At 34.9% G+C, this 15,159-nt stretch overlaps 1 protein-coding gene across 3 annotated transcripts; it reads right to left on the bottom strand.

Moving 5' to 3' along the window:
* Window positions 1-2,008: 2,008 nt before the first annotated feature.
* LOC122001410 (enoyl-[acyl-carrier-protein] reductase [NADH] 1, chloroplastic-like) lies at window positions 2,009-9,899 on the bottom strand. Of its 3 annotated transcripts, XR_006117352.1 has the most exons (7): window positions 9,312-9,899; window positions 8,161-8,236; window positions 7,953-8,003; window positions 7,827-7,878; window positions 7,615-7,656; window positions 7,001-7,126; window positions 2,009-2,177 (listed from the first exon to the last, which is right to left on the bottom strand). XR_006117352.1 is itself a non-coding variant. In XM_042556128.1 (6 exons), exons 2-5 carry the CDS (start codon window positions 8,024-8,026, stop codon window positions 7,040-7,042), a joined length of 255 nt encoding a protein of 84 aa, XP_042412062.1. In that variant the 5' UTR covers window positions 8,027-8,236; window positions 9,312-9,899; the 3' UTR covers window positions 2,009-2,177; window positions 7,001-7,039. The 3 variants fall into 3 exon arrangements, 2 of the variants coding, with proteins under 2 accessions (XP_042412062.1, XP_042412063.1); XM_042556128.1 differs by having other exon boundaries at window positions 7,953-8,236; XM_042556129.1 differs by lacking the exon at window positions 2,009-2,177 and adding an exon at window positions 6,417-6,452 and having other exon boundaries at window positions 7,953-8,236.
* Between the last annotated feature and the right edge of the window lie 5,260 nt (window positions 9,900-15,159).

Genomic DNA, 15,159 nt, shown 5'->3' with positions numbered 1-15,159 from the left:
CATCTTGGTGTCCAAGATGTGGTCGGCCAAGCCTTGCTTGGTGACCAAGCAAGGGGCCGACCACTAAAGAAATAAAAGAGTGATTTTAATTTTTTGTTAAAAGTTTTCCTTTTATAGCAATTCACATAGGATTAAAAAGAGAGATTTTATTTTTTGATTAAAATCTTTCCTTTTATATCCATCCACATGGCTTTAAAAGAGAGTTTTAAATTTTAAAATCTTTCCTTTTATAGCTATCTACAAAGGTTTAAATGAGAGATTTTAATTTTGTTAAAATCATTCTTTTTTTGTAGTTATCTATAATGTTTAAAAGGAGAGATTTTAATTATGACAAAACTTTCCTTTTTTCTAACCATTATTTAAAATAGAAGTTTTAATTTTAATCTTTCCTTTTTTGTAGCCTTCTACATTATTTAAAAGAGAGAGAGATTAATTTTAAAACTTTCCTTTTATAGCCATCACGATAGGAAATTTAAAAGAGAGAGATTTTAATTATTATTAAAATTTCTATTTTTGCCATGACCAAGGATTATAAAAGAGAGGTAGAGGGTGACTTATGAAATACACACATATCTCTACAATTTCTCTCCTCTCTTTTCTTTGGTGGCCGGCCTCTCTCCCTTTCCTCTTCCTAAGGTCGGCGACACCTTGTTTCTTCTCTCCCTTTCTTCTTTCTAAGGCCGGCACCCATCTCTTCTTAGTGGCCGAAACTTGAAAGAAAAGAAGGAGCACTTGGTGGTCGGTTGCCTGAGAGGAAGAAGAAGAGAAGAAAGTTTCCTATTTTGGCATTCCATGGTGGCCGGAATTTCTTGGAGGAGAAGAAGTGGTCTGGGTGGATTTCATCTTGGTAGATCATCGCTCACACGACGTCCAAGAGGAGGAGAGGAATACAGTAGAACATCAAGAGGTCTTTGTTTACAAAGAAAGGTTTAACTAGTTCTTAATTCCGCAGTGAAACTAGTTTTTCTTTGTATGGATCCTGAAATACCAACATAAGAGGCTAGCGATTTCGTGTTTCATTTTTGTATTCCGATTTAGTGTTTTAATCTTATGCTTCTATTGAGGTCTCTGTAGTTAAACCTAGGGTTACTGTAAGAAGTTTAAATATTCAATTTCTTTGAAAGGTTTTGTTTAGGAAATGGTGGATCATCCCATACCCAAGAAGGTCGAGTGCCTCGCCATGTTTAACCTGGAAGCCAATCCTTGAAATAGATATTTAATCAACTTTTGTAACATGGGATGAACTTGGATTAATAATGTTAAGTATCGTTTGCAATACAAATTTTAACTACTGAAGAACACATGAGTTGAACTTGAAGTAAAAATATTAAGTTCCATTTCTAATTCAAGTTTAACTCATGAGGAACACATAAGTTGTTAGGAAAGTTCTGTGCTTGTACAAATTTTTATACAGGGGAAGTAGAAAGGAATTCCAAGTAGCACCCAACAGGATCTGCCAATAAGAAGAAGAGGAGGAAGGAGAAGAAGACAAAACTGATCTTTCTTACAATCAATGGTCAAAATTTCTCCTTTTGTACTCCCATGGAATACCAAAAGTTCATTTGGCTCTTGATCTCCCTTTTGCCTCTTGATCTTCTTCATGAATTGACTCTTAGTTATCTTTCATAAAGAGTCTTTTAGTTAAGTCAAAATTGACCTTTCCTCTTCCTTGGTGAATCCAAGTTCACCCAATGAGTCTAACTCATTGAACCTTATCAATCCCAATTGACTCCATGGACATCAATCCAAATTGACTCTATGAATCTAATTCAAATTAGACTTGATCTAATAATTGGATTCAATTTAGTCTAACTCAATGAGTCTAATTCAGATTAAACTTCTCTTTGTTTTCCTCTTAATAGGTTGGATTATTATATAGACTCTAATCTACTTAATTCAAAACGCCTCTTCCTATTTAATATATATCTCTTTTTTTAAAATTTTTATTCATTTATTTAGTTTCTAATAATAGGAAAAAAGGGTACATGAATATCCCGAGAAAGCAGACTAAGTCATAAACAACTAGTAATTCTTATAGAAAATTTACTGGACTAAATCTTTTATTACATCATTTCAATTAAAAGCAGAAACATAAACTAGGGGGGTCCATGGGTTGTGTTGTCATCATTCTGAGCTTGCTTGATTATCAAAGCCTCTTGTCTCATCGGTACCGTCTCCTGAAAAAACAATATAATGAGTCAAAAGACCTAGTACGTTCAAACCATAATAGCCAATAATCAGATCCACTAAATTAGGTTAGACAAAGAAAAAGATGTAGGTCGAAAGCTTGCATACCGTAAACATAAGGAAAAATATTCTAATAATAAAATTAACTTAAATACATTCATGACATAAATGTAACAGTTCTATTAGAGTTCAGTTCAATGCAAGTGGCCACGTAACATAACTGTTTGATCAAACATTTATTCTAGCGCTAGGTTGGTAGGGTCCCGAACCTTGGAACGAAAACCCCTACCCATACATGATTTTTGGTGAGCTCCCCAGGCGTAGATCCCCGGTTCCTAACTCAACCCATACATAACTTGGTAAGCTCCCCGGGCGTAGGTCCCCAGTTCATAACTCGACCTATAAATAATTTGGTAGCTCCTCGGGCGTAGATCCCTGGTTCATAACTTAACCCATACATAATCATAGTTTGGTCACAGTCAAATCGCATTCCTCAGATAAATCTCTACCATACATGATCACAAAAAAATGGTCGAAACTCCAAAAAAAATACAGGCCGAGACAGTCAAGTACTTGAGCAACATAAAAGTTTAATGCATAAACATGCTTTTAACATGATATTTACATACAATTAATTAAATATGAAATAGCTGTGCAGTACTTGTTAAAGTCACATAGTCATTAAAATCATATGGCAACCGAATGCAGGATTATAAATTTCCAATTGCATGTGATGACACTAGGTAGATTGCATCCCTTACGATGAAACCATTTTACATGTTTTATATATGCTACTAGTGGTAGAATGCATTTGTTATTTGCTGGAACATAGATTTCATATATCTGTAAGTTTCATCATATATATCACATTGCCGTAAGTACTAAAATGCATGCCAATTATTATTGTATTACTTAAAATAAATTAAAATATTTAATATGCTTTTCAATTGTAATATGTAAAATTTACGAAGTTACAATTCAGCTTACATTATTTTCAATAAACTTATTAATAATTGACGGTACTCATAATAAACACGGTCTTTGAGATGATAATAAATAACGAATAAGAAAAATATTTATATTTTCTATGAATAAACTTTAACATATTTATTTACAACTTTCTAGGTGACAGTTTTGCTAATAATGCAACAGTGAACGTTAACTATAGTGATATATTTGTGAGATCAATTCAAAGAGATATGGTATACAAACAAGATTCATGGTAAATTACCAGAAAAATCAAATCATTGATATAGTGTATAAATAATACGATGTTTGCTTCTATAGGGGTGTGCTGTGATGAAAAGGATTACCATATCGTCATACCAAAATATCTTCAGCATGCCTCTATAAACTTCATAACATTTGTGTATGTTACTAAACAAAACTAGAACAAGAAAGATCGTGCATATAAATTTAGTGAACGTACGATTTGGTTACGGTAAGAAAAATACAGAGTTATTGAGCGTGCTCCGATTCAGGCATAAACAACATGGAGGAAAAACAATGGATTCGACATAATTCATAATATGTTTGGATCACAAAAAAAAAAAGATCCACCACGGAGAAGAAATAAAGCATAACTTTTCTTTTCAAACTCGTATCGACACACCCAAACTTATATCTCTATCCAGCAATCATTCAATCTAGAACTCTCTCTTTTGAACATCCTACTTTAATAGATTAATTATTGAACTAAGGTGGTAAGAACGTACCTCTTTCTTTTGCGACTAAACTCCACGACACCCGGCGGCTCTTCTCTCCCAATGACGGCTATCTCACCCTCTTCCTCTCTTAGGGTTCTTTCTTTTATAATTGTTACCTATGACTTGGTCCAACCACTAAACCATATATTTCCAAATCAACTAATTCATTACCATACTTATTAAATATATTTATGGCTCAAAATATTCGTCAATTAATTCTACTTTTTATTTATCTCATGAATCAAATAAGCCATTACTATATTTATTAAATCTATTTATGGTTCAAAATATTTATTCACAAATTAAATATTTTATCATCATATGTATACTAATTCTAATCCGTGCACTCCCTAGCCATGTCATGTATATAATTAAATTGATTGCACATGCATATATTAATTAAATTTTATTCATGAAATTAATTTATCATGATATGAGTGTATTCAATTTAATTAATTTTTTTTTTACTACCCTACCTTAAGTGAATTATTAATCCCTTCCTTATCGATGTTATTAATTATTTTAACTTATAAATAGTGGATGACTTACCGAACAAGTCTGGGTAGCGACTCTTCATGTCTTCCTCTGTCTCCCAAGTGGCTTTCTCCTCCAAGTGATTGAGCCACTTGACTTTGACCATTTTTATCACCTTGTTCCGAAGCTTCCTCTCTTGTCGGTCTAAAATTTGCGTAGGTTTTTCCTCGTATGACAGATTAGGTGCGAGTCGCAGAGGTTCAAAGTGCAACACATGCGATGGATTTGACAAGTATTTGCGAAGCTTAGATACATGGGAAACATTGTGTACTCCAGCAAGGTTAGTTGGTAAGGCAACTCTGTATGCTAAGGTTCCAACTCTATCCAAAATTTCAAATGGTCCAATAAATCTCGGACTGAGCTTGCCCTTTTTACCAAATCTCATAACACCCTTCATAGGTGCTATTTTCACAAATACGTGGTCTCCAACCACAAACTCGAGTTCTCTTCTTCTTTTATCACCATAGCTCTTTTGTCGACTCTGAGCAATTCTCATCCTATCACGGATTTTAACTACCAACTTAGTGGTTCGTTGAACAATTTCTAGCCCTATTTCCACCCTTTCTCCGATCTCATCCCAGTAGATGGGTGATCTACACTTTCTTCCATATAATGCTTCGTAAGGAGCCATACCTATAGATGACTGAAAACTGTTGTTATAGGTGAACTCTAACAGGGGTAACTTTGATTCCCAACTCCCTTGAAAGTCAATCGCACAAGCCCGCAGTAAGTCCTCTAGAACCTGGATCACTCTCTCTGAGTGACCATCGGTCTGAGGATGGAAGGCTGTACTAAATAGCAACTTTGCCCCCATTGTTGTATGCAAACTCTTCCAGAAAGATGATGTAAACTTTGGATCCCTGTCAGACACGATAGAAATTGAAATTCCATGCAATCTGACTATCTCCCGAATGTACAGTTCTGCGTACTGTGTCATAAAGAAGGTCGTCTTCATCGGAAGAAAGTGCACTGACTTAGTGAGGCGGTCCACTATTACCCAGATGGCATTGACGCCCTTCACTGTCCCTGGTAAGCCTACTACAAAATCCATCATAATATCCTCCCACTTACACTCAGGAATAGGGAGTGGCTTGAGCATACCCGTGGCTCTTTGGTGCTCTGCCTTAACCTGCTGACATGTTAAACATTCAGATACATAACGCCTAATGTCGCGATTCATACCTGGCCAACAATAGAGCATTTGTAAATCTTTATACATTTTCGTGCTTCCTGGATGAATGGAATATGGAGAAGCATGAGCCTCTGTCATAATCTCGGTTCGGAGGGTGTTGTCTCTAGGCACCCATAGCGGTCCCTAAACTTTACTATCTCATCCACTACAGAATAAAGTGTACTACCCTTCGATTCATCCTTCTTTATCCACTTCTGTAACTGCTCATCGGCAGGTTGGCCCTCCCGACACTACAAGAAAAAAGCCTTACGACAACGGTTTTTCACCGTTGTCGTAGCCCATTTCGAACTGTTGTTAAAGGCTGTGTTGTTAAAAGGGGTGCCCAAAGACAACAGTTTTTAACCGTTGTCTTTGAAGGCAAAGACAACATTTTTACAACGGTGAAAAACTGTTGTCTTTTCCTTCAAAGACAACGGTGAAAAACCGTTTTAAACTATCTACGACAGGGTCTTCGACAACAGGGTCTTCGACAACAGTTTTAAACTATCTACGACAACGATGAAAAACCGTTGTCTTTTTTAGATAAAAAATAAAAAAAATTAATACATAATTTTCCAATATTATAAATCATTCAAAATATTAAATTTCAAAATAAAATTTAATATACAATTTTCTAACATTCAAAAATAATATCTATAACATTCTGAAGAAATTTCATAAGCAACCAACAAAATGATAACACTATTAAAACAAAGGTAGAACAATATAACACGAGATTTTCTACTTAGATAACGGTGAAGAGGAGGGATTGCAGCTCCTAGTGCTCCTTAATTTGTTAAAGTCTCTCCATTTTTTTAGTTTGTCGGCATTCTTCCCAGTACTCTTGAGGGTACCTATTCGAATAAAGATATATATTACAAATTAGAAATTAAACTGTACGCGTGATTCTAATTGCACTGCATAAATGTTACATTACCATAAAAACCATTTGATCTAGTCATCTAACAGAAGTGCAAAAAGCGTTATCTATGTAACATAAATGGTAACCTCTTGAAACAATATGGTGGCTCTTAAATTTCTTATTAAGCAGAATTTTCATTTTATGTCACTGCATACAAAGCTTCTATTATAAACCATGCAAACATTATTTTTCCTAGTGATCAAGCAACATTAATTCTAAAAGGTATAATCTAATGCAAATGTTCCCACACACTCCATATGATGCTAAGGAGTAAGTCATACATTAAATTCTAAAAGGGACCATTAAAGGAAAGAATGCCTTAAATAAAAATGAATCCAGAGAGTATCATTCCATATGCACTAATAGAAATCTTCGTTTATAGCCAACTTTAAATACATTTCATATTTATTTAAAATTTTAATAACATAATAAATCTAAAAAATTTATAATATTTCATTGAAAGATTAATTAAAATCATACCAGATGATAAGGCCGAGCTATCATTCCTCCAAGTGTATCCTAAAATCTTTGTAATGAGCACGTTGAGACGGAATATGTCATTGAGTACATAAAAGCTCCCTGAGGTGTTGGAATCAGATGAAACATCTACAAAAATAAGCACCATTAATAAGTCATTGATTAATTGGATAATGGAATATACAAATAGAGATTAACTAAAATAAATAAAGGATCTAACAATTACCACTATAATTGACTAAAATTAACAATCAAGAGCTAGGTTGAAGAATGTTTTAAAACATTCTTCAATGTATAAGGAAGCAACTAGAAGTGTTTAACATCTCAAGAATTGAAAATAATGCAAATGCAAACAAATTCATAGATCAAATAAACAAAAACGAGACAACTCTTCAACAAATTTCTATAATCAAGTGATATAAACAAACTACAGAATTTCATGCGTGGGTAAATCTCGAGTCAAATGCCAATTGAAAGATCAATGTAAAACATGGCATAAACAGAGAAAGGAACATAGGAATACAGAGCAGTAGGTAAAATATGTCTATTGAACTAAAGAAAAGTCATCATATTGTGTATGCTAACAATCACCAAATGGTTGCTAATTATATAATTACCTGATGCTTTGTGGCAAGCAAGTGCAGTTCAAAAGCCAGCACCTACATCCAAAAACAAATGCTGAAAACATCAAAATTATTGAATCTATATTTTGCCAAATATAATCTTAGATGAGTGAACTACCATATAGTTTGGGTTTAAATGTTTCCAAACACTAGTCGGACTTGACAATCAATTTCACATACAACAATTACAGAAGAGTTGAACTTACTTTTGTATCGCTCTCCAATGCAGCTTTTGCTGAGCTCATTCCACCTCCGTATCTGCAAGTTGATGCAAGAACTAAACAAGTATTTCAAATTATAAACTTTGGAATAAACGAGGGAAAAGGTTATACCCTGGGATTGCCCTTTCGGAAGCTATGTATGTCAAAGATATTGAAGCACCACTTGCCATGTTTAACGGAGACATCCAAAACAAAGTGAAGATGAGATATAAAATCTATATGGCAGGTTCATCATGTTGCAAAATTTTTTATTTAAAGTAAAAATATATATGCATGGCAGGTTCATCATGCACCCTGTATAATGCATACTTCTACTTACCTGCAACTAGATCATAGTAACAAAATTAACATTGAAGATGTAGTCTCTTCTTCAGTCACAGTAAAACCTATAACTCCTGATACAGTTAAATCAGATGTGAGAATTGAGATGAGTTTAAAGGAAAAATGATGTTTGACTCTTCAACATTAGAAACTTATGAACTCATATAGTTTTAGCAAACTAAAACTAACAACATAGATCAATAAGAACATAAAATTCATAATCAACATCAAAGACTTTAAAATTCCTAACCAACAGAACTCAAATTATTGATACTCATACAATCTGAAAAGTATTTGTCAGAAGTAATTGAAATTGAAATCACTATATAGGAATCTGAAACATACTGAAGCTAATAGGACTGATCAACATTAGAAACTTATAAACTCATATAGTTTCAGTAAACTGAAACTATATAACACAGATCTACAGAATCAACATTGAAGACTTTAGAATTCTTAGCCGGAAAAACTCAAATTGCTGATACTCATACAATATAAAATATATTTGTCAGAAGTAACTGAAACTAAAATCACTATATTGGAATCTGAAACAAACTGAAACAGCATCTTAAACTTATAAAGTCATGTAATTTCAGATAACTAAAACTATATATCATAGATCTATAACAACTCAAAATTCAATATTAACATTGTAGAATTTAGAATTCCTAGCCAACATCACAGATTTGTTACTAATTGTGGAGACTAAGAAATGAAATGTGATGGGGATTTTAGTTGAGTTGCTAGGACTATAAATGAAAGACAATACAAGTAATGAAAACTAATCTAATTAAGTACAATTACGGAGAATTAGAGACAACATAAAGTAAGCGTCTAACGAAACTAACATACAACGAATCCTAATCTAATCTAACATAATTGCATTCAAATAAAGAACAAAAATTTAAATATTCAAACGAAATAACCATTGCAAGAAATTGAACAACTTAAATGCATCAACTAGAGTCCAACTAATGGAAGAAACATTTCATCAAACACCATGTGAGCATTAATCAAGTTAAACCAAAGGGCATGCAATCTTAACATGGGAAGCTAATGTCATTACCATTCAACAATCAAACTAGACAACCCAACACACACAAAAAAAAAAAAATCAACCAAGACGACAGTTGTGGATGAAGTTTCAACCTCGAGCGGAATGGATGGCGTGTGACGAGCAGCGGAAATGAATCATGCTACCACCTACGGATTCGGAAGGGTGTATAGTGCAGAAGAGCTTGGAATCCTGAAGCTCACTGATGTAAACTTGTCGGTGGATGAAGGTGGGCTGTCAAAATCTCTCCCAATTGAATAGAGAGCTGTGGATGAGGATGGATGAATGGAAGAGCCTCGGATTGGAGAGTTCCCAAGGTGGCGCTTCCGCTCCCAATCGAGAGAGGAAGAAGGTGGAGATGGTTAGTGCCTCCTCTCCCGATTGGGTGAGGAAGAAGATAGAATGGTGGCCGCCGGTGAGGAAGGATGTGGTGGTGGCGCCGGGGATGAGTATTGGAGAGGACGAGATGGCTCCTCCTTTTTCAATTGGGAGAGGTAGAGGAGATGAAGAAGGGCTGTCGGCGGTAGGAGATTCTCCCGATCGAGAGAGGGTAAAGTGAGATGGGATGTTGTGAAGGCCGGCTGTGATGAGGGCGGCGACCGCCGACCTTGGTGGACTGTGGTTGGAGGAGGAAGAAGGGAGGTTCGGGTGTGGGCTTGAGGTGTGCGATCGGGAGGTAGAGAATGAAATGTCGGGATGAAAAAGAAAGGGATAAAAAATTAGGGCTAATTTTTAACCCTCAGATCATTTGGATTTGAATCATAAAGATCCATCTGGATGAAGAGATCCGAGCACTCTAAATCTAGATGAATGGTTAGGATGACAGGATCTGAGTGGATAGATCGAATTGTTTCATAACTGTATTAATGAATTTTTTATATTTAAAAAATTTGAAATATAATTTTTCCCTTTCATTTTTATAAATATTTTTTTTTGGCAAATATAATTTGTTTAGATTTCATTTTTAATATGTATTTTTTTTATAAAATTTTATTTGTAAATTTGTTTCTAATTTATTTAAATTTAGTCTCAATTTGCTTTAATATTATATTTTATTAAAGTTAAATGGATTAGTAATTTAATAGTAAATGTTTGCTTAATTTATATAAATATGAAATAGATTTATTTTCTATTTAAAATTTATATTATTATTTATATAAATTTGAAAAGAATTATTTTCTTAATTTTATTAAATTTTAAACAAATTTTGTGACCAAAATTATACGATTTCAAATTCTATTTGTAATATGTATTTATGTTTGTTTATAGAAATTTAGTTACAACTTCATTTCAAATCGTTTTTAATTTATCTAACCTGAAACATATTTTAATTATGTTTAAAATTGTTTATCAATATTTATATAAATTTGAAACTGGTTATTTTTTTGTCTCAATTTTTTATTAAATTTTAAACAAATTTTGTGACAAAAATTATATAATTTCACATTATTTTTATAATATGTATTTATTTTTGTTTGTAAAAATTTATTTATAATTTTGTTTGGTTTCAATTTTTTTTCCAAATTTTATATTTTATTAAAGTGAAACAAATTAGTAATTTTATAGCAATTTCATCTCTAATTTATCTAAATCTGAAATACATTTTAATTTCATTTTTTTTAAAATTATCAATATTTATATAAATTTGAAATGGATTATTTTCTGTTTCAATTTTTCATTAAATTTTAAACGAGTTTTGTAACAGAAATTATACTGTTTCACATTCTGTTTGTAATCTGTATTTATTTTTATTTATAAAAATTTATTTGTAGTTTATCTCAAATATGTTTCAAATTCTGTCTCAATTTTTTTTGCAAATATGATATTTTATTAAAGTGAAACAGATTAATAATTCTGTAGCAAATCTGTCTCTAATTTGACAAAATCTAAAACAAATTTTAATTCTGTTTTAAAAATCTGTTTATGAAGCCCTGTTTTCTTGTAGTGTATAAATCTCGTCGCCTTCGACTAATGATTTAAGTTAGGCCCTTCCTCCCATAGCCCATCGCCTAATGGTGCCCAGCGATAGCGACGAGGAGCGTCTTTCGCAGAGGAGTCACGAAGGAGTGGGAGATAGGTTTTTATTCGTTGAAGAGTTACGGAGAAGTGGGTTTTAGGTTTTTTTTTTCATGAAGTTAAAAAAACTGTTGTGTTTTCAAGATTCAATAACATTCAATAGACAACAGTTTAATAAAACTATTATATATTATCATATAAGCAACACTAAAAGACAATAGTTTTTTAAAACCGTTGTCTTTGACATACATTAGACAACAGTTTTTTGAAAAACTGTTGTTATTTAAAAAATATTATGGTGAACAACAACAGTTTTCAATAAAACTGTTGTTAAATGGAAAAAAGACAACAATTTCTTGAAAAACTGTTGTCTATTAGGTGTGGTTAAATCCAAAATTTCTTGTAGTGCGAATATGATCCTTTAAAGTGGACTACACTCTCAGCGTAGATAACTTAGGGGCACTACCCTTGGCATAAAATTCAAGGCCGAAATTCTGGATTTCTGTCTGAAGGGGTTCTTGTACTAACAATTGAGCTACCACCACTGTCTTCCTACTCAATGTGTCTGCAACTATATTAGCTTTACCCGGATGGTAGTTAAGGTCACAATCATAGTCTTTTACCAACTCTAACCAGCATCTTTGGCGCATGTTCAATTCCTTCTGAGTGAAGAAATATTTAAGGTTCTTGTGGTCGGTGTAGATCTTGCACTTTTCTCCATACAAGTAATGCCTCCAAATCTTTAAGGCAAATACAACTGCTGTCAACTCTAAATCATGAGTTGGATAATTCTTCTCGTGCTCCTTTAATTGTCTAGAGGCATATGCAATTACCCGGTCGCGTTGCATAAGAACAGCACCTAATTCGAGTTTAGATGCGTCAGAGTATAACACAAAATCATCCTGTCCAGATGGCACTGCTAGAACTGGTGCTGTAATAAGAGCTTGCTTTAAACTATCGAAGCTATTCTGGCAGCCTGAGCTCCAATTATACTTTGCATTCTTCTTTGTTAATGCAGTAAGTGGCACTGCTATAGAAGAAAACCCTTTGATAAACTTTCTATAGTAGCCGCCCAAACATAAGAAGCTTCGTATTTCTGATGCATTCCTAGGCACTGCCCATTCTTCCACGACCTTTACTTTTGATGGATCTACCTCTATGCCATTACTCAAGATGATATGACCCAAGAATGCCACCTTTTCTAGCCATAATTCACAATTACTAAATTTAGCATAAAGTTTCCAGCCCTGTAGAATCTCTAATACCGTTCTCAGGTGTTGTCCATGATCTTCATGACTTTTTGAATATATCAGGATGTCGTCTATAAAGATGATGACAAACTGATCTAGTTATGGATGGAATATACGATTCATAAGATCCATTAAGATCGCTGGGGCATTAGTTACCCCGAATGGCATCACTAGAAACTCATAATGCCCATATCGAGTTCTGAAGGTTGTCTTGTGCACATCGGTTTCCTTCACCCTTAATTGATGATACCCTGACCGAAGATCTACCTTTGAGAACACTATAGCTCCTTGTAATTGATCAAATAGGTCCTCGATTCTTGGCAGTGGGTATTTATTCTTAACTGTCACCCGGTTTAATTCCCTGTAGTCGATACAAAGCCTCATGCTACCATCTTTTTTCTTAACAAACAGCACTGGTGCACCCCATGGGGAGTAAGTAGGGCGAATGAAACCCTTATCTAGTAATTCTTGGATTTGTTCTTTTAATTCCTTCATCTCTGTTGGTGTTAGTCGGTATGGTGCCTTAGAGATTGGCATTGCACCTGGCATAAGCTCAATAAGAACTCCACTTCTTGCTCAGGTGGGATACCAATAATATCATCGGGAAAAATATTAGGGAATTCTGTAACAACTTCCACCTCCTCCAATGATGGACTACCTACTACAGGGGTCGCTATAATACTCACTAAGAATGCCTGGCAGCCTATGAGTAGAAGTTTCCTAGCCTGCATACAAGATATCATTCGCAGAAACTGCTGACATCGACCCGGCTCAAATGCAAACTGCTCCATCCCTATTGGTCGGATTAATACGGACCTCCGTTGGAAGTCAATTATAACTCTATTCGCCATCAACCAGTCCATACCCAGAATGATGTTGGACTCTGGCATTGGTAGCACAATGAGATTAGCTTGCACAGTATGACCTTGCAACTCAAGACCAAGATCTCTGACCACACAAGTAGTTAACAACTCCTCCCCAGATGGAATTATCACAGAGTAACTCACGTCGAGCCTGGCCGGTTTGATGTCTAAATAGCTCACAAAAATGTCTGATATAAAAGAATGAGTAGCCCCCGAATCTAACAAGGCTTTGGTAGCTTCTCCTGCTATAATGATTCTTCCTGTAACAATTAAAGGTATCACTCTACAATTCCTAATTCTAAACATTAGGATCTTAAACTCATAGTTTTAATTACTCCAGAATCAAAATTAACTTCTAACCCAAGGAAAATTATTATTTTTTTATTTCTGTGCTTAAATTTGCTATTTCAAAACTAAGCCATGCAAACCTAGCACCTTATTCCAAGTATAGGACACTGAATTAAAGCATACCTATAATGAGAGTAGTGTCTGGATCTGCCTCCCCAGCTTGCATCATAAATACTCTTCCTGGAATGGGTTGTTTATTCTGAGGGCAATCCCTTATCATATGTCCAGTAGCCCCACACTTAAAGCAGTTTCCTAATCCCACTAAGCAAGGTCCTGGATGTTTACTGGCACTTTAGGCATACTGGATAATCATTAGGGTTTGGGGCAACTCGCATCTGAGGTTGCAGGACCTTGACTTCCGATGGCTCAATAAATTTCCCCTTGTTATGTTGTTGAGGTTGTTGGTGAGGCACCAGATATGGCCCTTTGCCCTGCCTATCAACTTCACTATCCCTCTGATCCTGCTCCGCCCTCAAGGCCCTGGTCACAGCCTCTATAAACTCCTTAGGGTCAGCCACCCTTACATCACGACGCAAGATAGGCCGCAAACCATCAATGAAGTGCCTCAGTTTCTCTTTAGGATTATTATCTATCAAGGGCACAAAGTGACAGCCCCGATCAAACTCTCGGACAAACTTAGCAACGGAGCGATCATCCTGCCTTAACGTCATGAATTCCCGAGTCAACTTTGAATGTATATCCTCGGTGAAGTATTTAGAGTAGAACACCTCCTTGAAGCCCTCCCATGAAAGTGTATTTGGATCGACAGATAGGGATGTTCCTTCCCACCATAACAAAGCATCAACCTTCAGAAGATAAGTTGCACACCTTACCATATCAACATCTTCTAATGCCATGAATCGAAAAATGAGCTCAATGGACTTGATCTAGTTCTCTGCCACCATAGGATCAATAGTCCCTGAGAAGTCCTTCGGACCCATCTTACGAAATCTCTCATAAACTGCTTCCGGCTTTGCCTTATGACCTAACTCAACATCATGCCCAGTAAATAGTGCAAAGAATTGATTCATCCCTGCAAGCATCTGCTCGTGACTGGATAGAGACTGTGGAGGTGGCGATGGAGGTGACGAAGGTGGTGCCTCCCCACATCTCTCCTCTCGGATCTCTGGGGTCCTATTGTCGTAACGTCTAGGAGGCATATCTGTATACAATCCAATCCAACACGTAACTAACATGCATTTGAATCCATCCTACTTAGGCATTACCATATCAATTTCCTAATTTAGTATTCAAAAGAAGAGCATTTAACTTCCAACATTTGAAATACAAAGTATGAACTTACAGACTTAAGGCTTTGATTTTCTCGAGCTTCCCAGAATCGACAGCAGGCACAACCCTTTCAGGACCTGTGCTCTGATACCAACTGTAAAGACTCTAATCTACTTTAATTCAAAACGCCTCTTCCTATTTAATATATATCTCTTTTTTTAAAAAACAAATTTATT

This window comes from Zingiber officinale, chromosome 7A (assembly GCF_018446385.1).
Source record: "Zingiber officinale cultivar Zhangliang chromosome 7A, Zo_v1.1, whole genome shotgun sequence".
NCBI lineage: Eukaryota > Viridiplantae > Streptophyta > Magnoliopsida > Zingiberales > Zingiberaceae > Zingiber > Zingiber officinale.
Note: the sequence above shows the minus strand (reverse complement) of the source record. Positions and strands in the feature narration are given on the sequence as shown.